Raw genomic sequence first — 27,928 nt, 5'->3', positions numbered from 1 at the left:
CAACTCGGTTCCTCTTCTCACACTTTTCCCTCCTGCATCTTTAATTAAGTTATGCGCACTTTTTAATTGCTCATCGCAAACGGATCCGACCCAGAATTGTGAGGGCGGATGGCGAGTGGGTGTTCCCTCATGCTAATGCAATTTTCATGTTGCATGTTGCATATAAGAGCAGCCAACGCAACGCCAAGTGAAATGTGCTTATTTATGCCATGTGACGCCCGTCTTGCATTTGGAACCTTGCCACATGTGCGTCGTCGCATAAATATTACGCATACGCAACATTGCCGGCAGGTTGGCCGCAGCCGCTAACCTGGTTTACCCAGACAAAGCAGGGGGCCAACTTATGATTAGAATTGCATTAGGGCCCTGCATTTGCCTTTGTGGGCATACAAAAGTTTCGACCCGAAAGAGGCGGAGTTTGATATTGATAAAATGTGTCTGAAAGGGATTTTACACTCCGTTTTTGCGCGTGTCTAGGTTTTTTAATAATAAATCAATTACATAAAATCCATATCTTTACTGACTGTTATTATCTTATCGCTGTTTTGAGTTAATTATGTTACTCATGTTTCGCGCTGGCTTTCCCAAATCAATCTAAGTACATCTGGTGGGCCCATAAATTGTATTTAAAAAATATTCCGTAGGGGATAGCAATCTCTTTTCCTTTGAAAATGGTTTCTATAATTTTATTATTAAATGGAAGTGCAGTTTATCTCAAATGTAAATGAAAATTTCTTGGTATTGTATTAAAATGGAATAACATACAATTTTGCATTCCCCGATTTGTTAAATAATTAACTGGAATAGTTCAGATAAAATCAGAAGCTAATTTACCTAATGTTGTTTAATTAAAAGAAATAAAATTAAAGGTATAAATTATATGCAAGGAAAATAAAACGCTATCTATTAAATTTTTTTTTAAATAGTACTTTAACACAGAAGTTAAAGTCAATCCTTTGCTACGTAAAACAATGTGGATATCAGTTGCTTCTGCACCCATTTGTCAGCTTGTAACTGAACCGTGCTTCAAACAGTTTAAAACTTTTCAGTTAGTGAAAAGTTTTGATTCCGCCCACAAATTCCCACGTAAATCGGCACAGTTTGTCAATGTGTCAGCGCAACACTCCCCGAAAATTGTTTTAATTGAAATTACCGATGCCACGCTATTTCAATGGGGCCTGTGGCAGAGTCGCTGCTTTCTGGAGACGTGCCCAGAGGCTTCCATTCAAAGTGAAAATTTAATGACAATTTGATTTGCAGCTGTCAACACTTTTGGCCAAGATGCCAAGAAGCCAAGTGCCAATTTGACAGGCGACTTCCGGCGCACTTGCTGGTGATGTGATGTGTCAAAAGCGGGCGCGTTAACCAATATATTCTGTGGGCTCAGAAGTGTCTGGGCCGTTAATGGCAACAAGTGTCTGACAAGGGCCTGAGCATGAGCTTGGCAATTTGCGCCTGATTTATGGCTGCAGCCGGCAGAGGAGCCCGCCGCGTTATCTAAAGAGCATATCGATGTTCGCCGCTCGCGATGCTGCAAATCATATTCAAAAGCGGGCCGAATCGGAAGTGGCCACCAGGCAGCAAGCCGCCAACAGGTGTCCCTGGCCACGTTCGTGGCTGCTAGTTTACGGCCAACTGCGGGGTTCTCGAGCCAAGCCCACGCTGCAATTGATTAATGTCAGTGCTGCAAATTAAGCTGAACACACGATGCCCCTTGACTTGGCTGTTTAACAGAGACAGGGCGACACACGTGTAAGCCACCTGGGTGGATGCGACTGGATGCGGATGTGTGTGATGCTTCATTAGGGCCGACAGCGGCACAAAGAAGCTCCTGCCAGCTGGTGGCTCTGTGGTGACGTGAACTGTCACCGGCAGAAGGAGCTGGGGGAGCCGAGGAACCCAGGAAGCAGACAAAAGCCAGCAGGTGGGCCAAAAACTACGGCCTGTCATCAGCAGCCAGCCAGTGAGGCAGAGACCGCAGAGCGAAACTATTTTCCCCACTCGAACTGCGACTGGCTAAGGCCGCTGGAAAAGCTGCTCCAATAATTCCTACAGCTAACGATCTTTGTTACGGGGCCCACGACTAAATGCCGGCGCAAGAATGCAAGCCGAGCCTTATCGCTGTGCACTGAGGAAATTTTTAATGATCTAGACAGACAGGGGATAAACGTACCTGAAGATAGTCTCTGATTTTGTGAATCATATTATTATGACATGACCATTAAATTGATTTCTTTTCTATTTATTTTCCGATGACCGCATTAGATGTAATAGTACGATCTGCCCCTTCCTTCAATCTGACTTACACATTTATATATTAAATGCAATATAAAGAAGACTTTTGGCCAATGTTCAGACAGGTAGTTCTAGAACTGAAAGTCTAGATTGCGTGGAAACTGACTGATGGATGTACGGATTGACCGACGGACTGACAAACGGACTGATGGCTAGATCGACAAGGCTGCTGATGCTGATCATGAATATATAGGGTAGGAATGCCCACATCACTGCGTTGTAAGATATTTTAAGATATATTATTTAAGAGTAGTACCTTTTTTAGTAAAATACGGTTAAATGTTGCATTTTTTTAAATGCTGGTAAAATGTGGGTACTGTTTTAAAGATAAAAACACCCAATATGTAATGCTAATTACTGAATAAAACAGTCTTTAATTAAGAGTAAAATTACGTTAGTGGGATCTTGATTGTAAACACGACATTAAATACTGGCCGTTAGCAAATCGTTATGTTAAATGTGTAAGTAAGCACTGAATTTGATATAAAATAACTAATTAAGAACGTGAACTCTCCAATTTAGATGCCTATTTTGCGGCAGTGTGTGGGGGAAATCACGATTCTTCCTGCAGACGGGGACCCAGGAATGGTCATGACAACGAGGCCCGGCTCTCTGGCTATCTGGGTATCTGGCTATGTGGCATCAGCAGATGCTGCTCCACTGCTGGCCGCTTTGAGATGTTTAGCCAGCAGACAAATAAGTTGATGTTGATTGTTTTTGCCTGACTGCGGCACGTAAACGATACTGACAGTCCATGGGCCGGGATCCATCTGGCCAGGCGAAACTTAATTTCTACATTTGCGGCAGATAAAGCGCAGAGTGGGTAAACTGGTAGCCGCACAGTGGGCCCAGTCGGCTGATTCGGCAGTCGGCCAAGACGCGGAGCACGCATCTCTTCCATTAGACGCTTTTAGAGATTGTTAAATTCCAATTAACAACTTTTTCTGCCAGTTGGCCCGCCGATTGCCAGGGCATCCCGGCCCAGCTGCCTTTTAAGGCCACTCCAGCTCCAGGTTCCCTGGTTCCCTGGCTCCCTGGTTCCCTGGGAGCGAGAACAAGTTGTTTTGGCCAACGTTAATTGAACCCGCACACACTGGGCCATGTATGTATGTTGGCAAGTGTCGTCGCATAAGCTGCGTAGTTTGTTTGTTTTGGCCGGCATTTGCGCCGTGAGTCACGTTGCCGCGATGTTCCTGCATTGTAATGCTTTATGGGTCCCATAACCATTTATTTTAATTTTCCTGCATTTGCCTGCGGACAGAATGGCCTTAACAATGACGTTGGCCGTGCGATCTCATCATCGTTTGATCATCGTGCCCACTTCGAATCTGGCCGCACGCGGGGTAATGAAAATTAATTGAAAAATTGATTGAAATTGTGCACTGAGCAGTTCAATCAGCGCTAGCCTTTTGTTATTGTTAAGACCTGTCTGCCTTCTTTTTTCCTTTTTCGCGGTGGCAAAAGCTCGTGCGGTGGAAAATTGCGATTCCAGTGCTCGCTGAACCCGAAATAGCTAAAATGTGCAATTAATTTGAAAAATTCTTAATATGATAAACACTGATGATGCCCAAATCCACATCCGACTGCCTGTTGTGTAACCATGCTGCTGAAATTTTAGGACAGCAAATTAATTTGGCAGCCGCCAAATAGGATGTATCAATCAATGGGAAAAAGCCACAATTGATGGGAAATTGATAACAAATAGGGGAACCGGAATTGGCCAATATTTGAGGGAGCTGAGAGCTTCGGCACACATTATTTGATTTTGATGTTGTTTACATGAACGTGTACATCACACAAATCATTCATAAATCGCTTTCAATAAACAGCAGGAATAAAATCGTTGACTGGGAAAAAACAGCGTAATACCTACTTATTTGGTCGAAGTGGTGATGATTTGAAAACGCTCTTTAATGGCTAAATAAATAAGTTGGTCTAAATGGCTGCTTTTATTGGGCAAAAGAATGTTAATGTCTTGTGCGGATTAACACGAGTTATATTTAGAAAAGTGTTCAACTTTGTTTATTTATTTTTTCTTTTATGATGTCTTTCTAACGTTTCTGATCAAAATTCTGTAACCATAATAAGATAATTGAATAATAATTGTAGATTTGGCCATTAGATTAATACAATTTGGCTTTGTTGCTCAGTTTAATGGTTTTTTAATTGCCTGCACCTTTTTCGTTTGCTTGAACTAACGGCAGCAACAAATAAATTGTTTATGGTATTTAAATAACACACTTAAGGGGCATTCGAAGTCATTACTTTTGCCTTATCTGTTTTCGGTTCTGGTGCCAGCGATTTCAGTATTTGCTCTAGTAGAAAAAGATACTTCCTGAATTACTAGCTGAAGAGCAGTGATTTATTTCTCTGGAGAGTCATCCATTCACTGGAAGCTCACAAATGCAGCAGACTACTATAAACTCGTATATTATCTCTGACAATATTTACTCATTAGCCGCTGCATTTCGCTCACGTGGACATAAACAAAGCAACGAACAAAAACTAAAAAGAGCAAAACGGTAGAAAGAATAATCTATTTTGTAAATGCATTTTCTGGTCCGAAATATTCCCTGCAATGTTCCCGGCTAAGAGATAGCGCTTCGCCAGAATTTATTGTTTAAAGTAAAAGCTAATGCAAACCCACGCCACCGTTGAATCGTGTATACTATGTATGTAGTCTATGTATCTTGGAACAGTATCTATGACATCTACGCTGCATTCCGGGCGCCACGTAAACGCCTAATGGCAAACGGCTAACAGCAAATAGCGAATTCAGCCGGTGGCAAATTGTTTGCTTTTGGCCGCCAGGCTCAACTTGTTACAGAGACAAATGACGGCAGATATATCATGATCATCGCACAATAATGATAGTGTCGCGTCGTGCTGTGAAATCATCGTCGATTTGCAGACCGGCGATTGCAGATTGCCGACTGTGCGCCCAACAATTAAAGACATTTCGGCCAGATCGCAAGATTTATGGCCTTACAACGTGCGTCAGCATGGAGCTGGAAATCAAAATTCAAACGGACGAAGAGAAATGCTGCTCCATTGATTTATGCAGCTGTGCCCGGATTTGATAGCCAAACAAAAGTCAATTCACACGCTGAACAGAAGGGCCCAAGCCAAATCCTTTGAGCGTTTTTCCCCAATCAAGCATTTGCATAATGGCCACGCATAGGGAGCATATCTTAAACATTTCATTCATTCTTTGAGCCAAGTTCTGAGGACTTCATACAAAAGAGTCAGAAACGCATAATCCGGTTTTCACTTTCACATTTCTATCCTTAACAAAAAACTACACAACAACTTTAGAAGGGGTACGTTTACAAAATGTTTTCAAATGAATTATTATTAAATTCAAAATAAGTAACGTTCAATTAGGAAAAACACAACTATTTAGTCCTTTTAAATAAAATCATCTTTGAGCTTAATTAAATATACAAGTGTGGGACCAACAACTTTAAAAGGGGTAAGTTTACAAAAATGTTAGAAATAAATTATTATTAAATTCAAAATAAGTAACGTTCAATTAAGAAAAAGCACAACTATTTAGTCCTGTTAAATAGTATCATCTTTGAACTTAATTAAATATTCAGGTCTTGGGCCCAAATTAAATTCCCTTTAAAATATAATATAAATCGTTACTTCAGAGAAAAATGCACTGCAAAAGTTTCGACATAACTCTCGATAAGTTGTAACTGGTAAATTCCCTTTAACTATAGAAGGGATTCCCAAAAGCCAAGAAAATGTGCATAGCCAGTCCAATATAGTTGTATTAAAAACGGGGGAAAATCCAAAGGGAAATAGTCCCTTGAAAGTGTACGCCGGAACACACAGGCCTCATAATTTCCGGTCCCCAGCAGCGGCATGTGTGCGTTTTGAAATATTTCTCCATTGTGAGTAGGCTTACCGTGGAGGAGGAGGCTGGCACAAGGAATTCCTCCTAGGCAGCCCGCCGCATATCCTGCGGCGATGCAGTGCTCGGCTCCCGACTTTCCTGGCTTTTCTCCCAGGCCAGGATCCCGCTGCAGCCAGGCGGCGCTCGTTGACGTTGTCAGCAGTTAATTGAATTAGTTGTTAATTTATGGCTATGTTTTCACTGGGAATTTTGTGAATGTGCGCGGGAGCGGATCCCTAGGAATGAAAAGGAGGAGCGGGCTATGCCAAGGACTCCGACTCGCTTTTGTGACACCGGCGGCGTCGGAGACTGGGACTTGACTTGATTAAACGCCTGCCACTTAAATTGGCTTTTAAGCGACGCACTCGGGCACTCACACCTCGCGGCAACCGATGACAATGGGTTCGGGGAAATAATAAAGGAATAAGTAGAGCACACACTTTTCAATGGCAGGGGCTAAACTTTTATTGTACACCCATTTGGGCTTAATGAGCGAATCGCGCACTCCGTTCGAAAATGGCTTTGAAAATGGTTTCGAAACCGGCTCGGATGCGCGAGGAGCGTTCCGAATACGCGGCAGTTGGACGGCAACTGAAATCCGCATGCCACACGGCTCGCAGCCGGCGTGGCTGCTGCTGCGGCAACATGTTGCTGCGGGCGACCCATCGGCAACATTGCGAGTTGCTGCTCGCCTCTTATCACTGCACTGTGGTCAAAAAGCTCTATATATTGCGTATAAAAAGAGGCCATACAACAATAACTATCTGAAGTTTGCCAGTTAAACACACTTGTCTAAAGGGAAAAACGGATTCTTTAACCAATTTTCAAAGATCATGAAAACATTATATTTTACAGGACATTTTTAACAAAAATAGATAGTGGTCGTTATTGATCAACAATTATTTGCTATTTTAACTTAAGAGACTTATAAATTAAGGAACGGGATATGTGTTTATTTACTATTACTTTATCCTGTCAAAAGTTTATTTACTTACGATTAATCTGGCAGTACTTTTATTTGTATCTAATCATTACAATTTAAATTTCTTCCGTGCGAAAATGATTCCTTCCATAGTGCAAGACTTTTCCGAGCTTTGGCAGAGCTTTCAGCTGCGACGAACGGCTGCAGATTGGGCACTGGGCTCTTTTGTTGCCCGCAACTTGTTGTGTGTCTCTGAAGAGGCTGATAAGAAGAATTGCTCCAAATCAACCGAATTTAAATGCGGCTTTATTGGACTCTGCCGCCCATTATTATTTTGAGTTGGCGCCGCTCATAAAACCCGAGTTTAATTGTCGCTATTAATCAATATAAGCAAATTTCTAATTTTAACTCAAATTATCAGTAGTCAACATTTTTGAAAAGGGGAACGGCTTTAGAGTAAACTTGCTGTAAACACTTGTTGATAGTCCAAGAGGAAATAGGTTTTCGAAAGCACCATTATACAAAGAAAGAACGTTTGGGTGCTGTCTTTGCTAATCTTACAAAAGGATAAAAGTACTTTCTCCAATATTTCCCAAGCCAAGCTTTTGGAAAGTTTACAGAATCCCAGCAGTTCACTAAATTCACAAACATCCTGCTTTTTAAAAACCTCTCTAACTTGACGGTTGGTTTTTAAGCAGCGTACGTTTCACCGCATATAACTTGCAGGCGTTAAGATATAAAGTTTGAGATTGGAATCTAATAAATATGGGAACCACTTGATAGATTGTCTCACACGCTGTTTGAACACCTAGATACGCTGGCTTCTTGAGATAATATATCGCTTGTCTGGTAATTGTCACAGACAAATGTTGACACTAGGGCTGTTCTGATAAGTCCGCAATTATCTGTAATTGATATGGCAAGCTTTGGGAATAGAAAACGAAAGCCCCAAAGTCCCAAATCATTGTATGTGCCAAATAAGTTCCCCAGGCGGATCTCTTTGAATTCCCTCTGCTAATGCTTAAGCAAACATGTGCAAGTCTTTCGTTTTAAGCTCTTTTTAATTCCAACTATTTGTTTAGTTTACATTTTCAAAGAAGTTTTAACCGCTTAGGACACAACGTAGGTGAAAGCAAAACCAGCCTCATTCTGCCGGTAGATGTCGTCGCTGTTGAAGAGAACCATCAAAGGACCGGGATTGTTGCCTAAATAAGAGAAAGGTGGTAAAATAATACACTTGTAGATATATAGTTGTGTTCTTAAAAATTATTCAACATGTAAGTGCTTGCAAGGATGTCGCCTAAACAAATATAGTTTAAATTAAGTTATAAAGTATTTTAGTTGGGAATACTACTGTATTAATAATTATTGTAATTTCTTGTGACTAGCTTTGAATAGCAGTTTGTGTAAAGTTTTCACTCTATGCAAAAACTAAAACAAAGAGAAAACGTTAGTAGAGGGCCTTGACTATCAGATACCCGTTACTTAGCTGGAAAAAAACGCCACCTATCGTTAATTCCCATCAGCTGTTTACGAGATTTTATTAACACGCCACATAAATTAAAACCTAGGTGGCGCTGGAGAAAATTCGTAAGCAGCCGAATTTTTAAAATTTCTCAGAAATTAAAAGAATTAAGCGTTGCCACTGGGAAATTAAAAGAATCAAGCGTTGCCAGACCAAAAAATATGGCTCATGTTCATGAAGAGGAAGAACACCTTGGCGCCTTTATTCAAAAATATTAAATTTTTGTAAAAAAAAAAAAAAAAAAAAAAAAAAAATTTATAAAAGTGTAGGAAAAGAGAAGAACGAGAATGGATAATATAAAAAATAGGAGAAAAAAAGGGGGAGCATTATATATGAAGCTAAAATAGTCCTTTTAATTATACGGACATCAAAAAATATATCTTTATTTGTGGTTGATCTTTACTATAATTAAAGCAGCTGTATATGTTTTTTACCTGAATTTTTTCTAAATATTCTTATGTAAGCTATACGATTAAGTCGTCCGTTCGACAAGCCCCTTTACCCTGATCAAGGTGTGCATAATAAACAAGGGAGAACGCTATAGTGGCAAATTTTTTTTTGGATCAATCGATAGGTATTGACGAGACCAATACATTTCAGTTAAAAATTTTTATCTAGCATGAAAATTGTGGGCGTCACAGGGTTTTGCGGTTTGTGGGCGTTAAAGTGGGCGTGGCAAACTTTTTTTTGGGTCAATCGATAGGTATTGATGAGAACATTACATTTCAGTTAAAATTTTCTATCTAGCATCAAAACTGTAGGAGCCACAGTTTTGGGCGGTTTGTGGGCGTTAGAGTGGGCGTGGCAGTCTACTGAAACAAACTTGCGCTGCGTAGGAAGCTCAGGAATCTGCACGCCAAATCTCAATAGCCTAGCTCCCATAGTTTCCGAGATCTCAGCGTTCATCCGGACAGACGGACAGACGGGCATGGCTAGATCGACTCGGCTAGTGATCCTGATCAAGAATATATATACTTTATGGGGTCGGAAACGCTTCCTTCTGCCTGTTACATACTTTCCGACGAATCTAGTATACCCTTTTACTCTACGAGTAACGGGTATAATAAGATTTGGCAGGAATAGTTTCAGATCGCTAGCTTTTAAGCTCAGCTCGAAAACGGTATTGAAACAGACGGACAAACGGACGTGGCTAGATCAAGAATATATATACTTTATAATGTCGGAAACGTCTCCTTCACTGCGTTAGAAACCTTTGACCAAAATTAATCAGCCCTCTGCAAGGGTATAATAAATTTACCTATTTAAATTCAAATTCTTTCACCTTATTTGCTTTATGTTATCAGAAACTTGTTCACTGGTGTTAGGGGAGCTTTGCCCCCCACGAAAGCTCTATGAAACTTACTCGATATGACCACATCCTTTTTAATGGAGCCACAGAAGTAGGTGGCGTGCTTGTGGCTGTCTTCAAAGGTCGCCTGTGGCACCATGAGGAAATCGGCATCCAGATCGTTGGTACTATCGCTGCTATAGCAGTTTTCATCGGTCATCATGGTAGAGGCGGAAACTACGTCACCAACATTAAAGTCGTAGGCGCGAATGCTTTTTAATAAATTGTAAGAAATAATTTTAAAAATAATAATAAGGTAATACTCACGTAAGAAGCTTGGTTCCCGTTTGGCGACGGAAGCAGATAGCGTAGTTCATGTGGGACGGGTAGATTCCATTTCCGTTGTTGTAGTTGAAGGACTTGACCGTGCCCTTGGACGGGGGGAAGTACTGCAGGCAGCCGGGCGGGGCCACATAGTATCCATCCTTAATGGTGGTGGAACGACCCTCGATGACGGCCTCCTCTTCCTCCAGATCCAGGGAGCGAACGGAGGCTCCCGCTGGGCACTCCAGCTGGGTCACTGTCATGTCCCAGGAGGGCACGGGCAGCCCGGTAGCTCCAGCGCGATCGGCCAAGCCAATGAGCAGATCCACCACAGAGTCACCATCGGTGGCATTGAAGGGCACATAGATGTGCTGCCAGACCTCCGTGCCACACAGTTTCAGTCCATTAACCACGAAATAATCTTTGGTGCACTCGGCATAGGTCAGACCCGATGCATCGGATTCCAGCGTGGGTTGGGCCAGGTTCATTTCCCAGTCAATGCGTATCTGGCAAACGTACTTGCTGTACGCCTTTATGTGATACTCGCACTCCCGCGGGGGATTAGTGGGGTTCACCAGGTTAATGTTCTTCGAGGAGGTGGATCCTCCACAGGTGGGCGTGGCCACCGAAGCGGCTTGAGTGGCAGAAACCGCCACGAGGAGCAGCAGGGTGCTAGCTATGCAGTTCTTCATCGTTCTGAGTCTCCACAGCGGTCAGCCGGTGGGTTTTTATGGCTGCCGGCAATCTCACCTGTCGCTCCTATCGCGCCCAATTGTCCAGGTTTCAGTGTCAATAACCATGATCGATTGCTTTTATCGCTCCTCTGACCCAAGGGGGGCACCTGCAGTCTGACGACAGAATCGCAAGCATTTAGAATCTCTTTATTATTAACTATGGAAAGAGAATTTAAAGGCTTTATCAGTTTCCTGAATTTATGACAGGTTTGTTACTTTAAGAGCTTTGTTTATAAAACAAATCTCAACTATTGTTCTTAATTTAGATAAAAATTCAGTGGTATTTTAAATCCATAATGTCCAAGTTTTTGTTAGGAACTGACTGATAACTATTTGTGTTACCTATTTATTATCTATTTGCTTCTTCTCACAGAGATCCATCCACCATCTACCATCCGTTGAACGGATGGTCCATAAGGTTTAGCCGTTCCGAAAACGAAACGGTTGGGATTTTTGAAAATATATAATATACATTCGATTCTATATATATAATCGATTTCTATATACATATGTATACACCCAAAAAAAAAAAAGTTTTAATACCTGTTGTTTTAAAAGTATACTAGAAGCAGTACTGAAATCAAAGTATAGATTCAAGACTAAATAAAGTCCATACTTTTCAGTTTAATTTCTTAGAATATTAAAGTATAGAAATAAGATTTGTGGTGTTATTATTAAACCAATTAATTTCAATTTAATTTAATACTTTGGAATGTATTAATTTAATACTCATCTTATCGATGTCAAATTGATAATCAGTGGTGTAGAATAATGTAACAATCACTTCTTTTTCGGTGTATGTATTAGATAGTAACTATTTAGATGTGGTTAAACAAAAAATATTTTAAGTAATACGATGTTTTTCCTTATAAAAGTGAATTATTGGTACAATGTGCGTAAAGAATGTAAGAAATCTATTTGTACCAGTTACTTGTAGAGTAAAAGGGTCTATATATCAACTTTATCACTAGGTCTTTATCACATCTAGACAGTTGTTATTAAGCACACAGGTTGATTGTTATCCTTATGTGCCACATCTACTCTAACGTTCACAAACGTTCAAAACGCTAACAAATACCTTGCTTCTAAATCAGTGGTCGGCACACACATACCATCACAAGTTTGCCTTGCATTAGTGTGAGTGTAACAAACACGAAGTTTGCGCGCGGCGTGCTGTAGCGAGACGTTTCTCTGCTTTGCACTGAGATCCTCTGCCGCAGCAACAAAAAAGCGCCCCGAAGTTGAGAATAAAATGACCCGAAGACCCATGCCGAAGTCACACGAACATGTACGTTATACGTGAGCGAGCAGAGGATGGGCAGAACACTTCCCTATGCTCACTAGATAGGCCACTGCCGACCACTGTTCTAAATGTTAAAGAATTTTTTAAAAGTGTAAATGGAATTATTGTTTGTTTTCAATCTACATGTAAAAATATATTAAGTCGGCTTTTTTTGGGGGTTTTTTTAAATTTTATTAAGTAAAATAAAATTTATTTTATTTATTTGGTCAATATCTATCGTCATTCCAGAAATGACAAATGATAAAGCGGACTGCTGACTTAAAGTTAAGTTAGTTAGTGGAGTAACGGGTGTATACTAGTCGAATCACTCGACTAAAGCGTTCTCTCTTGTTGTCTTTAATCAGATGTTTTAAAATAAATACAAGGCCCGAAATCACTCTTTATTTCAATTATCTTATCGCAATCAATGTCTCCTGCAAAGAGGCAAAACAACAAATTCTACTTTAATCCCAATAAAACCCATCGATTAGCGATAAGATTTGATGTTAACCTATTTGACAGCGCAGTTATCAGTTAAATGTGCAAGTTTCTCGACAGCAATCAGTTGATTGGCATTTTTTTTAGTTATTTATTAATAGAACGCTTTTCTGGAACTGCATCTGTCGAAGTTCTTGCCCAATTCGTGTTGTGCAATTCGCCTCTAATTGGGAACTTGTCACTTTCACACACCCTCCAATATTGGATCCCTCTTTTTACTTTTTGACATCATCATCATCATCGTTACTATCGATCGTCACCTTCATTTATGGCGATGATAATGAGATAGCCAGCCAGCATTCTTCACGACACCCAGAAACCCCGTCCCAAAACTCAAATAGTTAGCAAACATAACCCAGTTTTGACAGATCTAATATCAGAGTAATGGACACTTCGTCGAGGTTCAACGACTTGATCGGTCGGCGATGGGCAAACAAGTTAATAGGCGCAACTAGCTCGGTTTGAATATTCATGCCGGTAAGTGACGAACCGAGCTTCTTACCAAATATTGACACGCCATTGCTTCTAACACGAAAATCTCATCACCGCATCGCTGCCAGCGCCGCTGTATCTTTCGGATTCTTCGGCCCAAGAAGTGCTATAAAAGCGGTGCGACCCCCAAAAGATCCACACAGTCGATGTGAAAGTGCGTGGGTGCAGAGAACCTGAGTGAAACCGAGGATTGGACATGATTGGATATACGCTGCTGTTCCTGGGATTTTTGGCGTTTGCGCAGGCGCAGGCGCTGAATGACACAAGTGGCCTGGTTGTCCAGGAGCCTGGCCTGTGGCGCCAGGGAAGGCGGAGGAGTGTCTTGGCGGACAGCTGCCTCACCAACAGCGGCACCACCGGCACCTGCCTCACCCGCTTTAAGTGCATGCGGCAGTCGGGAACCGTCAACGGATACTGCGGCACCTACGGTGTTTGCTGTGAAAGTGAGTCGAAGAAAGTGATACAGAGAGTGGGAGCCCTAGAAAGTGGGTCAGTAAATGTTCTACCTAGTTATCTGCTTCTTATAAGCTCATCCTTAAAAGGGTTCAGAAGGTAAAATCACTTCTACATTTGGATGAGTTATAACCATTTTTTTGCAAGGAAGTTGTTTTAAAGCTGTAATTTAACTGAGTTAGCTTCAATAAACTGTTATTTATTTAAGAGAACAAATGTATGGTTTTTAAATGATCTCGAAAAGACAACCTTATATAAACACCTATTCTGTTAGTTAAATATTTTGTATAAATACATGTTCATTTTCTTTTGTCTGTAATTAAAAAATGGTCAAAACATACAACTATTTTTGTATTAACTTTTGGTGACCTGTATATGGCACATAAAGCAAACTGAAAATTTCTCCTCTATCATAGCGAACCTACAAGTCGGAGCTTCTACGCGTCAGAAGCGAACTATAATCAAGAATCCTAGCACAATATCCAGCGATTTGAATACCTACACGATCGAGGCCTTCAGCAGCAATGTGCAGCAGTTGAGAATAGATTTTGAGCAGTTCGTGATGCAGCAGCCCACCGAGACGGATGGAGTTCTTGAGTGCCTGGACTATTTCGAGGCGGGCGGCTTCAAGTTGTGTGGCGTGAACGATGGCCAGCACCTGTACCTGCCCTTCAATGCTGCCGCAGGCGTTGATCAGGTGACCCTCACGTTTGCAGTGACCTCCAGGGGAACCGCCCCCGTTTGGAGGCTGGTTGTGACCCAGCTGGAGGGCCCACCAGCGAACAGCCGGCGGCGTTTCAGCACTTCTGCCGGCCTGGGCACCTCCACCAATTCTCTGCAGGATCTGCGCGACATCTTTGCCACTCATCACGCCGATTATGAGCTGCTGGCTCCGCCAGGATGCCAACAGTACTACACGGATTCATCGGGCACCATTCGCAGCTTCAACTTCCAGACTTCAGTGATAAGCAACTATATGCCCGATTTGAGCTACAACATCTGCATCAAGTCGGCGACCACCGCGAGTATGATTGAGTGAGTAAGAGTTTCATAATGTCCTTAAAAATAAAATATTATGCGGACTGTCTACAAATTACTAGAACAATGATTTACTGAAATTAAAACTGTCCACATGATTAACTGAAAGTAATTATAAGAGGTATTTTTGGTTGCTTAAGATGTCGATTGAGGCATAGTCTTCTGTGCTTATTACTATTCAAAGATAGTTGTAACTTATTTCCATCTTGAGTCTCCTTTTCTCTGCGTCTCCTAACGAAATGCTTACTTACAGATACTCATTCAGCAAGTTCTCGATGTCGGTGCAGACGGATACCAGCGAGGGCTACGACGAGTTCTGCCACGCCACTGTCCACACGTCCGGCAGGCAGGAGGACTACTTGATGATACCGCAGGGCATTCTGGCCAAGAACATGGCCTACCAGCCCACCTACTACTGCGGCACCAACGACAACCTGCTGGTGTACGGTGAGTGGTTGGAGTTTTGGGGAATACCCGTTGAAAGAGCGCTTGATAACCGCTTCCATTGCAGCCTCGCCGCCCTATTTGATGCACTTCTCCAGCGATGAGATCACTTTGAATCGGGACGTGGAGACGGGCTTCAGTATGACCTACCGCCTGAGGAACTCGCTCCTCTAAAACATGTACTTTGAAATAAGTGGATAGTTTCTTGCCTAGAATTTAATAAACTCAAATGTCTTTAAGAGCAATGACCGTCTCTGAGCTTGTGTTTGGTATTCTGTTAATGAGCTTGTCAAATCGAGGGGATTATGACAATTCAGGGGTGGGGGCAGTGGGGCACACACAATCAAACGCACTCGCAAAAAGTTGGACAAACGCATTAAGGAGCTTGTGCGGTCAGCGACACGATTATCCTTTTAGTTGCGTAATTAGTGTGATTAAAGTCAAGAGCTCCGAGGCCCGATGGGGTGCCAATACCCCGAAGCCCCGTTCCGCCAATGGAGCTATAATGCCGCAAGAGAACAACGGCAAACAAATAGAAATGTATAAAATGCGCCATTGGCAGCTTTGAGAGATGGGAATCGAACCGAGTCGGTAGCCTCGGCCCCTTCCCCTGGGGCCTTTCACTTCGACAAGGTGCTAGATTTGGAAGCCCGCTAATTGACGGCCAGCACATTCTTCTAGCGATCACGGCTCATTTAGCAGCGCCGGCTGCGAGAATCACTCTCGCCCACTTACTCCAATCCCTCCTGGTGTAAATTGTAAAATAAGCCAATCAGGCACATGCCCAATGATTGGTTGGGGAGGCTCTTTATGGCTGGATTAGCGGGCTCGCACCTGCTGTGGGTAGCCCTATTAGGCGGGAACGGGGGGAGGGGGAAGCTTTCTAACAAGCCAGTCTTCCCCCTCCATAATGGTGGCCGAAAAGGGAGGGATTAATAGATAAACAAAAGTACTACTAAAGTACTACTTGTTCAATGGTTGCCAAAACTTACCATATCTTATGTTCTGTGTCAAACTTAAAGCCCTAATAAACGATATTTTCTTATCGATAAATGACAATATTACCATGTAATTAATTTATTGACCAAATGAATATTCAAGGGTATCCAAAACTGAGTGCCTTAAATGCTTTTAAAAATGATGTTATATTAAAGAAACAGCGTTTAATTTCAAAAAGTTCTTAATAAATTAAATTCAAATCGTCTGTCCTCCATGGTTTTAATAGTTTGCGTAGTTATATAAATATAAAAAGCACAAAAATTTAGATAAATTATAAAGAAAGCTTAATTATATTCTTTAAAATATACATTCCCTTTAAGTAACAGTTCTCTCAATCTAGGGCATCTAAGGGTCGTTGGGCTTTCCTAATTTGTATCTGCTGCTTTTTTTACTGCAGGTGGCAAATAACAAGCCATAAAGCAAAGTTCCCTTGGAATGGCTTGCAGCGGCTTTCCCAGGTACAAACTGCTAAATGTTGCTCATAAATTAACGCCAAACTAAACTGCTGGGGGTGGTGGGCGGAGGATGGAGGATGGCCAGGACCTCCTGAGGTGGCTAAGGCTAAATGCTGTGAGTGGCAAAAGATCGACGACAGCCAGCAACTGGCAACGCGTCGCAGCTGCAGTGAAAATAACGAAAATGCATTTTAAAACCCCCAAAAGCGAACGAGGCGAAGGACGAAGCGAGGAAAAGCCAGGGAAAGCAGGAAAAACAGGAAAAACACGGGGAGTGCAGAAGGAAAAGGGCAGCGTTCCACTGGACTGGCCAGTCTCTCTATCTCCCTCTCTCTCTGTCTTCCTTGGTCGCCCAGCGTGGCTGTGTGTTTAAGTAATGATTTTGCAAAATATGCGCAAAAGTGCCAGCACCAACACCCGGCAATATGGTGCCCTAAATGGAGTGTAACCGGAAGTGCGAATAGCGTGCAGCTGGGACGAACAGTTGACCAAGATAAGATGCCGCTCCGAACCGGGCTTAAAGCCCTTAAAGCCGGCTCGCATTGATGGCTAATAAGCAAAAAGGGGAAACTCGGACACACGAATGCAAGCCAATTTGTCATGGTCAACAGGGGTGTGAAAATGCATGCCAAAGTGGCTCCCACAAAGCTGCAGTTTTTGGTTCGCGACAGTGCAAATGGAAATTGTAACGCACCATGTAGGGTGCACTGAGAGAACACGATAGTCAATTGTTTGGTGCTTAAGAAATAAAAGTTACAAAATATGATATGCCTTCTATCATAGCGCATTCTTTAACTTAATTTAAAATGTGAAATATGAATTACTTTTTCCCTATATAACTAGGTTCCTGAACTCTGATGTGAAATATTCTTATAAGGTGCCTAAAAGAATGCAACGAAATAATAATATATGTATTTTATAGAATACTTTCAGACACCATGCATGTGTTTTTCGAATATCCCATACAAAATGTATAAACAAATAGGTACTTCAAATCAGAAATGTATCTGTGCTGTAATTATAAAAATGTCAGGACTTGATGACCCATTTTGATGGTGTTTTCGCCGTGCATGCTGTCTCTTTCCCTGCCGCTCCACCCCTCTCTTTCTCATCGTGCTGTTGTTGTCTTATCAACACATTGTTGCCAACATGCAGGCTCATGAAATGAAACGAAAATATTGAAGCTGTCCTTTGTGGCGGGCGGTCCTTTATCGAGCGCCGCCCTCCGAAATGTCCTGCCCCCATAGCATTTCTAAAGACAAAAACTGTAAATTCGAGATACAATTGCAGCGCAGAGCGAGAAAGAGAGAGCGATACCCGGGAGGTGGGGCGCAGAGGGAGAGGGGGAGGGGGGAGTAAGGCGGATCCACTCACGTGTGCTCTGTGTGCGAATTTTTGTTGATTTTCATGGCATATTTTACACTGCCCGTAAATACACACGCGTACGTGTGTGCGAGGGTGCAGGAGGCAAGGAATAAAATTGAAATGAAATATGCAAACATGAAAAATATGCGCCAGCCCGAAAATATGCTACGAAAAAACTGCCAGTTCACAGAGAGGCCCGCCGCACCCACACAGCTGCACATTCGGATTCAGATCCAGATGCACACCCACACAAGCACACCCGCTCCCACACACCCACACACTCGCACTGGCCACTCGGCTGCGATTTATTGCATTATCAATAAAGTGAATAAATTTTGAGGTTATTGTGGCGTGATAACGGCAATTTTTGTACTTGCTCTTGTTTCTCCGGCATTCCAACGCTCGCCTGTGTGCCTGTGTGCGTGGGCGGGCGTATCTGTGTGCGGCGTCCTGGGATGGTAATGCTGTGTAAATGGCGCTGTTAATTAAAAAATCACACCCATGCGTATCGCCGTTGCCAACAATTAACTGATTAAATGCTTAAGCCGCTTGGCTTAAAGACTTCCCATTCAAATGAATGCATATAGTAGGGATTTCGCCAAGGGTTATCGAATGCAAAATCGGTTTACTTGAATGGACAATGGGAACCCTGAAGGATTCCATTTTTTATAGTGCCCTCGGTGAAAGCTAGTGTGACAATTAAAATGTGGGAAATTTGTAGAAATTTAAGCCAACTCCTTGGTTCTAAATATGTATGTAAGTCGAAACCATTTCAGAGCTTCAAAGTGTTTAAGTTGAATATCCATTGTTTTTAGCATTAATAAAATTCTTATTCAGTGTGGCGTCGGTTTTACATTAAAATAGAAGTTAAATTCGACTCAAAATTATTTTTAAAGATGCCAAAAAGAAAGCAATAAATGTAAGTAAGGTAAAGTTTATAATTTGGGTAACATAAAGACCAAGTCAACAACAATTAGATGCAAAATATTTGATGCATCCGAAGCTGATTTTCTATAAGGACAAATTAATTATAAAATCCAAATTAAACCAAACTGGAATAAAATAAATTTAAATACAAAATCTAAAACAAAGTAGCTTCATGAGTCTGAGTTAAAATGATTTTTGGTTTGAACAAGTTTCATTATCAATAGATAATGAATAATTAAATACTAATTAATGGGATCTAGGTTAATAGAAAATAATTAACAAGTGCAAATTAAACATTTTTACCCAATCAGGTTTTATCGATTGGTGAGTTGATAATTAGTTCACAGCTTAATTTCTCCCCTTAATTGGCAAATAGTTCTTTAATTAGCGGCTAATAATCCGCAAATTTGGCACCTGCTGATTCAAAGCCTTTAAAGGCGTTATGGCAATGGTACACGTATCCAAACATTGCTACGGTCATATGGTTTTATCTATCTCGAGGCCCACCGCGAGTTCTTCTCTGTTTACATTCCCACAAACCCAGAATCCCAGAATGAGTCAAGGAAACCTCACACTACTTATTGGCCTGCTAATTCATGCGGAAATGCAAATGCAAATTCGAAACCAAATCCAAAACCGAAAGCAAAACCAAATCCAAAATCCCGTCCTACGTCGTAGAGTTTGAGATTGAATTTGAGTTTGAGCTTGAGTCCGCATGCAAATCGAGTCGGCGACACGGTAACTGTTTGAACTATGAATTTCTCGCCGTTTGTGTTTATGGAAATTTGGGGAATTATGCAAAACGCTGACTCACGCACACCCGCACAGCCAGTTTGTACTCTAACACCTCTTGTGTGTGGGTGCTGGCCGGCGATTGTTTGCCCTCCTGTATGAGTTATAATATGTTAATCGCTACCGTTTGCCTGTTTGCATATTGAATAATTGCCGTTATGTGTGGGCGTTTCGGCCTTTTGTTTGTGGCTGGTCAATAGGTTCCATTATGGAAAAATTGGCGGCACATCAAACTGTCAACAGATCAAACAACGGCGACAATGCTGCGCCACTTTCAACATTAGCTATTCGATGATCTGGCGAAAGGGGTTCCCGCCGCAGGGGTGACATGGCAGATGACGACGGCGGCGACAAAATGGGCGCATTACGAGCCCCCGAGCCACCCAGCCACCCTGCAAATGGGCGGGCCGAGCTGCGTTTAATAAATTTGTAAACAGATTTGTTAATTTCAGCATAAAATTTTGATGAGAATTCAGCCATATTGTGCACGGTGCCGCTCTCCTGGAGAAAGCTCCTATCTCTCTCTGCGATGAGTGCGGGTGTGCGGGTGTGCGTGCGATGGTGTTAAGTATGCGTGTTCAACACAAATAACGATAAAAACACAAAGTTAACTGCAGGCAGACAGTAACGGGGAAAAGCACTGGGAGAAACCGAGGAGGATGAGATGAAAAAATTCGAAATCAAATAGTACGGATTTTGTAATTAAGGAAAGCGGAAGCATCGAAGGAACATATAATACTTCAAATAAAAATTATACTTCAAGCAGGAAAGAGGAATTTGTAAGCCTTCTTGTATTTAAATTTCGTTGATAGGGGTTGTTAGTTAGACACCTATGTATCTTCCATACTCAAATTGTTCATTTTAAATATATGTATGTACATACAAAAAATAATAATAATTTCTATTAAGAAGTAGTTATCACAAAGAATTCTTCCTTACAAAAGTATGCAACTTTACAAATTTTCTCCAATGTGCTGTTTATAATTCCCAACTGGTTCTTGCGTCTCGTACACCTAGACTCCCAAGACGAACTCTGAAAAGTTAACACCTTACTTAAAACATATATTCTCTAAAATTACATACGACACTAGCTGAAAGACACTTTTAAAAAGTGAAATTTCAAATTGTTTGTTTTTATTTACTAACTATGTGTTAATTAAATATATACACTGACTGTATAATATAGTTATTTAACTAGAAATCAATGGTTGGCTCCATTCTACACTTTGTTTTGTTACATAACTATTTTATATAGTAACCCTTATGTTTACGTATTACGTAAGAAAAACTGATGGGTAAAATTGACAATTCGATGGTTGCTATTACTATTACATTCGTCAAAATTCCGAATTAATTTTTTTGTGTGTCACTTCTATAACCAACTAATACGAAATGTAAGGAAATCAGCATTATATATAATGGTGTATTTTGTACTACTTTATAGGCCTTATGCATTTTGACAAAAACTGTGAGCTTAAAATACTTAATTTTTGCAAAGTCAATGACAAAGATAGTCTCGTTTCTTTCTGTGCAGGAACGAGCGAGCGTTGAGCCGGATTTTTAAGGCAGGCAAATGAAACTCCTGCCGCAGAAAGAGTGTGCCTGTGCGTGTGTATCCTTTAAGCACAGCATCACCATCAGCAGGAGCAACAACAACATTGTGGAGGAAAGGCGTAAGAATTTAATGAAAATCATCAACAAAGTGAGGGCCATTCCGGGGCGGGCTGGGGACTTGGGGGCGTTTTGGGGGCTGGAAATGTAACCAAGTTTATGATGAGCCACGAAAATTAAGACTACAAATGTTTGTTTGGCTTAAATGAGTTTCCCTCCGCCTGGCGACAGGTTGTTTTTGTTTTTCTTGGCCCGAGAATAAAAATAAAAGCGGCTTGATGTTGTCGTCCTGCCGGCATGTTGTGTGCTTTTTTCCTGCTTTGTGTAAAGTTTAAATGCCAGCGAGACAGTTTACATAATGAATGAAGGGGGCGGTGGTTGGCTCTTTATGGCCATGTTAATTATTAGATAGAATTTGAAATGAGATTTCTGCCGAAATGGTCAGCGAATGTCGGTTGGCCGTCAGCCGGTCGCAACGATTCCCCGTAATCATAAGCGTAATGGCCATGGCCAAAACAGTGTCAATGATGCCCGAAAGTTGGCGCAATGGAGCACGAAACTAATAAGGATAATGCGCGGGTCCTTCCGCCGGCATTTCGAGGAGCGGAAGCGCGAGACATCAGCAAAAAATAAATTCCGGCCCGCTCCTAATTGCATTGCAACAGTTTTCGTGTCGCTTCTGCTGCTGTGGCTGCAATTATCGCGAGTGTGCGAAAAACTGCTGAATCCAGTGGGTGGTTGGGTGTTGCGGTGGTGCGGTAGTGCGTGTGGGTGGCTCTGGGTGGTGCACCATAAAAATGCTGCCTCATCTGCCTTTCGGCTTTCGGCGGGTGCAAAGTGCCACAAAAGCAAGCGCATAAAACGCGACATGGCGTTTGGCAAACATTTTCCATTTTGCGAGCAGCTTCCAGCAGATGCGAATGATATTTGGCTTCCGCTTATGCGAATTTTTTCAGTCAGCAGCTCAGCCAGCAACCGTAATTGTAATGAAATCCTGCAAAAAGATAATCGCCAAGCCACACAGGGATATCGAAACGCGTTTAGATTTTTGTCCATGTTCAAGAGTGTATCAGCAAAGATTGCTGAACCATTAAATTTGACTGATTTTGATTTAAAACCGTAAATAACAAACTGAGCTAAGGTATCACAAATCAGTTTATTTTTAAAATGTTTATAATCCACCTTAATAATAGATCTGTATAAGTTGAAGGTTTTACCTTTTAATATTGTAAGTTGTTACGTTAGTAAAAAGCCCGTGCGCTTATCCATATTATTGATTACATTTCAAAAGCATATTAAAAGCATACCACAATTTTTTCAATTCCCTTAAATGTTTCCCTGGGTTTCATTTTTATAAAAGTGTACAACCGTATAATGTCGAATTTTTCCGCCACACGTTTTTGCCCTGCTCGAGTGTAGGCAGCACAATTTAAATAAATTCGAGCTAATTTGTAAAAAGTTTCTTTGGCTTCGCGCTTGCGTTTGCTATCGCCTTTTTACGATTTAAATATGCTGGGCTATTAAATTTACTTTTTGGGGGTCGGCCCAGAGCTGACAGTTCCGTACGCCTCATTTCAATTTGTTTCATGCTGTTGGCTTGTTAGCCGCCCGCTGGCGTGTCCTTGGTGCTTAGTCCTTGGCCCTTAACCCCTGGCCGCCCCGTGGCCAAAAACTTGCGTTTGGCTATACATCAATGGTGGGCAGTCACGGGAAAAGCGTCGACAAGCGACTGTCAACATCAGTGTTGCCACAATAATCTACATGGAAGCAAAAAATATACGACAAAAAATAGACTAAAAATAGATGTAATATTAATATTTGAAAAAGGTTTTAGTAAGATTTAAACTTAAAATTAGATTTAGATTGAATGGAATATTGAGCTTCAAACATGCTCGTCCATCCTGTTAAATAAGAGTATCCTAAAAGTAGGCAACAATTTTAAATTGGGAGCTGTTTAAGCTTCTAGTAGAATGCATTGCATTATGAACTTACCTTAAAAGTTATCTAAATTAATTTGAATACAAATGAACTGATAGGAACGAGTATTAGCAACATTTCAAGAGTTTTTTGAGGCAAAATAGCCAGATTTATGGCGAAAGGCGTTTTCAGAAATCAAAACGACACCACTGAGCTGCGTGTTTCCGCCTCGCGACAGAGATTAAAATTTTTCAATTTTCCCCCAGTTTTGTTTGTTTGTGGGGGGCGGTTCCGAAATCGTTGGGTACTTCCCCTTCTTAGTGGCAAGCGGAGATTAATGTTTTCGGCCGCGGTAACAGTGACTAGCTCAATCCGCAGGAAGGGCCGATGCTCATTGGGCCTTATGAGTTTTCCAATTACCTTAATGTGCATAAAAAGCAAGGGCAGCCGCAAAATGCACACGCAACGCTTAAAACGTGAAACGAGCAAGGGAAAACGCCGTGGAAAACAAACAGAAATGCGTTGGAAATTTATGACATCTTGTTTTTTATGGCCAGGAGCAGAGGTCCGTGGAGCGTGGAGTTCGCTTTCGATACGCGCTCGATTGGCCCACGGCCCTGGGGCAGCAGGGGGGCAGAGGGACAGAGGGGATGCAGGGCAGTGTGTGTGTGCTGTCAATTCAATCAAACGTTTCATACATCAGCGGACACGGACACACCGAGGCCCCATGGCCAACACAAACACACGCGCAGCTGGCTTTAACCCTTTAAGCGCCGGATGGGCAAAACTGCGCGCATAACACTAACCAAACACGAACGATGCCACTAAGCGACAGTAAAGTGCAAAATTCGTGCACCAGAGTGCATGAAATGTCGATGAAATTCATAAAAACTGCTCACGTTTTATTGAAATAAAATATTTATGTAATGGACAGTGAACTCTTTGCGTGGAGGAGGGCGGTGGGTGTGGGAGTGGGAGGGACTGGGTCGGAAGGGTGGATACGGGCCTGGCCATTTGCAAAAGGTTAACATGCCCGGCGGAGTGGGCCATGAATGGGCAGCGGAATCCGCATGCAGATAGGTAGCTACGAAGCTGTTCTCGAAATCATTCGAAAGGAAAAGTAAAATGAATGCTTTACAATCTCTGAATAATTAGTTTACGAACTTATTTTGAAAGATTATACTTTTTGTTAACTTTCTCTGTCAGATTTGGAAACATAACCATACAGTGACTTGCATGAATGGGTCCTTTTCTAAATTTTAAACTTTTAAAGTACTTTAAGCTTTTTAGGACGGGTACACTTTATTAAATATATTTTAATGTTGTCCCATCTAAATGGTGGAAGTCCTTTAGTTGGTTTAGCGTTGAATAATTGTTGTGTCAACAGATTTCTTTTTATATTGTCTTCATTCAAGTATAATATTTTTGAAGTTGCTAGGGCTCTAAATACATATTATGCTTACCCTAGTAGAGTATATCATTGAAAAAATTAAGTCTTTAAATGTTAGTCCTTGACAAATGTTATGCTTACGTCAGTAAAAACAACTTCACAGAGAGAAGTACCCAAGAACATTGTTCTTGAATTGAGAACATTGTTCTTGAATTGAGAACATTCGTTCTTTAAAACCTTGTGAATATATTTTGGTACCAATATTAGAACAAAATGGTGAGAAGCGAAAAGTTAAATTGAGTGTACTTAACACCTTTTTGATAAGTATACACTAAGGACTGAACTAAAAGTTTATTTGTACATACAATGTACTTAAATACCGCCAATTTAACTTGGTTCGAGCAAAATAAAAACATTTTCAACTTAAAAATGTCGTTCTAATTTTAAGAACATTTTCAACTACATAAATCTATCTTCCAAAAAGGAGAGGATTCAGGGTGAATTCAGAACCCGAAACGCCCTGCAACCCATCTCTGGAATTGTGTGTGGGTTGTGGTTGCGTGGGCGGACTTTGTTTGCTGTTCGCCGCAAAATGTGTTCACCTTGCTGTTGCTGCTCCATTTGTAGCTGCTGTTGTTGTTGCTGCGGTCACATTTGAAGTCGTAAATTTGTCGCACGTAAAGGTTTAAGCAGCCATGTTATCCCCCCCTTAAGCCCCTCCAGCCTGTCGCAGCTAAAAGGTTCATCAGATAGCCAAAAAAGAGGGCAAAATTATGTTGCTTCTCCGGCTTCTGAAGCTGCGGCTGCCGATTTCCGTGCAGCGATGGCATGCCCGGAGCCATCGCCCCCGGCGAAGTTCTCCGGGCGGAGTCAAAAATTCATTGAATTGCGGCCGCTGCATTATTAATAAGCCGAAAAATTGTTGTTGCCTCCACTTGCCCGAGGAGGTGGCCTTCTTGGGGTGGTGGATTGCAATTGAAACGTGCGACGGCAACTTTTACAGTCGTCTTGCATTTATTTCAATTTGCTGTCTGCGTCTGAGTTCCCCTGCCTTTTCCCGTGCCCGGCCACAATTCTTTTGTCTTAACTGCCTGTCGCCCATTTCTTTCCCTCGGAATTTGCCTGCCGCACGAAGCTGTCGTTTTCCCCGCTTTTCCCGCTTTTCCTGCTCCACTGGCCCCTGGATTGGGCTGAGTTGTAGTTATTGCTGCGGAGTCCTCGGGAAATTGAGAAGTTCTTGACTTGGAGCATCTTGTCGTCGTCCTCGAGCTAAGCTGTACTTTTATACAGTGCGGTTCGGGAGAGTAGCCAAAAGGCAAGAGTTGGCTGGACTCAAGGATCTGCTTACTCGGTTTTGGTAATTAACTTTGGGTTATAAACTAAAGCATTGGACTACTTAACCAATGATTTCTAGTTTTTGGGCCCATTACAATGAACTTGTTATGGTAGTTTTGCTGCCTAATCCATTTTATGTTTGTTATTTAAACACATACGAGCTTCATTAAGGACTTAAACAATTTGTTTTTGCCATATTTCATATTTAAGCCACAAAAAAGGAAGATATACAAACAAATAAACCAACAGTTTGATGCTGGTGCAGTAATTGAGGTATTACAATTCAAGAGACACTGGTTAAATTGGAATTGAAAGTTATCCCAGATTATTTTTACACACTTTCGTGTAAATACTGGGAAAATCCATGTACCAAGTAAAAATATTCCTTCGAAAATATTTATTTCGTTGGCATTAATCTGTAAATAACAGTAGGCCAAAAGGACCCAAAAAGACTGTCGCACAGTGGCAGTGGGATTCTTGACCTATGGCAGGCAAGTGTATCGCATTGATTGATTTTTCATTACATATCCAGGCGGCATCCGCTGGGGGTCGGAGGCTGCAGGTCCTGGCATGCATGTTTACCACTTCCGGTTGCCGCAGGCGGAGCGGTGCAACGATTGCAGCGCAGTGGCTGCCACATTGGCAATTGTGACAATGGAACAACTGCATTTTTGGCCCGCACACACTGGCCGAAACGGGGAGTGGGGCTGGCTGACCAAGGAGGACTTGTTTCACATTTCCGTCACACATGCAACTCGATTCCGTTTCGTTACGCCCACATCCACATTTGGCCCATCCCCATCCCCATTCCCATTCCCATTCCCTGCACGGCTGCCGATCTGGTCATGTCAATGTGGACAACTTCACTTTAAGCGAGGGACCAGCATTGGGCTGGACGCAGGACGCAGGACGCAGGACGAGAGGACAAAGGACAAAGGACGCGTGGCTGGGGCATTTGGATGCCAAACGCCAGGCGAAGGCTTCTCCATGTCCTTTGACACGCGCTCGATTGCAATTTCTGTTTGCATCTGTGTGGGCACGCGGAAAAATGTTCATCCTTAGCTTAGTCCTCTATGCGATAAGAAATACGGCCTTGCAATGCCAGCTTTGGGTATATTTCAAATGAACCTAATGATGCAACAGCATATGAACCATGCATCAAGCATTTTAAATTTTTAGGTAATTTAAAAAATAATTCTTACAAATATAGAATGGCAAAGGGATGAAGCGAACACCACCTATAGTTTAAATATTTTCTTGTAGCTCATATATCAAGATTTAAGTTCTAAACATTTATTAACAGATATCCTTGTTCTCGCAGTGTAACTGCAATGCAACCAAAATGTAAGAAATGCCTGGCAGCAGCAGAACAGCCGAAACTCCCGTCCGAAGGACCCCCACAATTTGGCTCAAATGTGCTGCACGCTGTTTGGGCTATTTCATTCCGTTCTAGGCCTCCTGCAATTCGCTTTAAAGTTACATTTTTCATTTGCCCCGAGTGTGTGTGTGTGTGTGTGTAGGGGCAAATATGCAATATCCTGTAGCTGCAGCTCCTCCTGCAAATCGAGAGCAAGTGCCAGTGTTTGTCATTTTTGAGGCTGTTAATTTTAAACTAAAATCGATTTTTCATCCGAGCAGCTGCCGAATGCCCGGAAAATATTGGATGCCCTGGCCCAGGCGGGGTCACGGGGGCGTGGGGCGTGGGGGCGTGGCATTCCCCTGTGTGCCATGGCAGTGGTATGTTTAACCTCGTTTGCAGCAGACACTTGTCTAATGTTTTATTGCTGTCTCACTGACCAGCATTGCAATGCAGTGCGATGCAATTGCAATTGCATAAGACTTAAATTAATTAATTTGCCACACATACACACACTCGGGAAGGAAAGGCGTGGAGGGGAACCCACACAAGTGCACTGACAGGACAAATCCTTTGGCAAGTGT

The 27,928-nt window shown here is 42.0% G+C and overlaps 3 protein-coding genes across 3 annotated transcripts in view; 1 reads left to right on the top strand and 2 right to left on the bottom strand.

Moving 5' to 3' along the window:
* Dh31-R (Diuretic hormone 31 Receptor) overlaps positions 1-6,794 on the bottom strand; it is a 30,622-nt gene extending 23,828 nt beyond the window's left edge. The window contains exon 1 of the mRNA XM_017088021.4: positions 6,209-6,794. The gene's annotated coding sequence lies outside the window, so the exon portion shown is untranslated. The remainder of the gene's footprint in view (positions 1-6,208) is intronic.
* A 1,366-nt stretch (positions 6,795-8,160) lies between these two features.
* On the bottom strand, positions 8,161-10,969 carry LOC108019645 (uncharacterized). The gene is made up of 3 exons (XM_017087529.4): positions 10,259-10,969; positions 10,007-10,203; positions 8,161-8,323 (listed from the first exon to the last, which is right to left on the bottom strand). Exons 1-3 carry the CDS (start codon positions 10,945-10,947, stop codon positions 8,229-8,231), a joined length of 981 nt encoding a protein of 326 aa, XP_016943018.3. The 5' UTR covers positions 10,948-10,969; the 3' UTR covers positions 8,161-8,228.
* Positions 10,970-12,822: 1,853 nt separating this feature from the next.
* LOC108019693 (uncharacterized) lies at positions 12,823-15,441 on the top strand. The gene is made up of 5 exons (XM_017087587.4): positions 12,823-13,246; positions 13,330-13,704; positions 14,131-14,749; positions 15,006-15,199; positions 15,264-15,441. Exons 2-5 carry the CDS (start codon positions 13,458-13,460, stop codon positions 15,368-15,370), a joined length of 1,167 nt encoding a protein of 388 aa, XP_016943076.3. The 5' UTR covers positions 12,823-13,246; positions 13,330-13,457; the 3' UTR covers positions 15,371-15,441.
* The last annotated feature ends 12,487 nt before the right edge of the window (positions 15,442-27,928 follow it).

Source organism: Drosophila suzukii, chromosome 2R (genome assembly GCF_043229965.1).
Source record: "Drosophila suzukii chromosome 2R, CBGP_Dsuzu_IsoJpt1.0, whole genome shotgun sequence".
NCBI lineage: Eukaryota > Metazoa > Arthropoda > Insecta > Diptera > Drosophilidae > Drosophila > Drosophila suzukii.
This window is presented reverse-complemented; position numbering and strand designations above follow the sequence as displayed.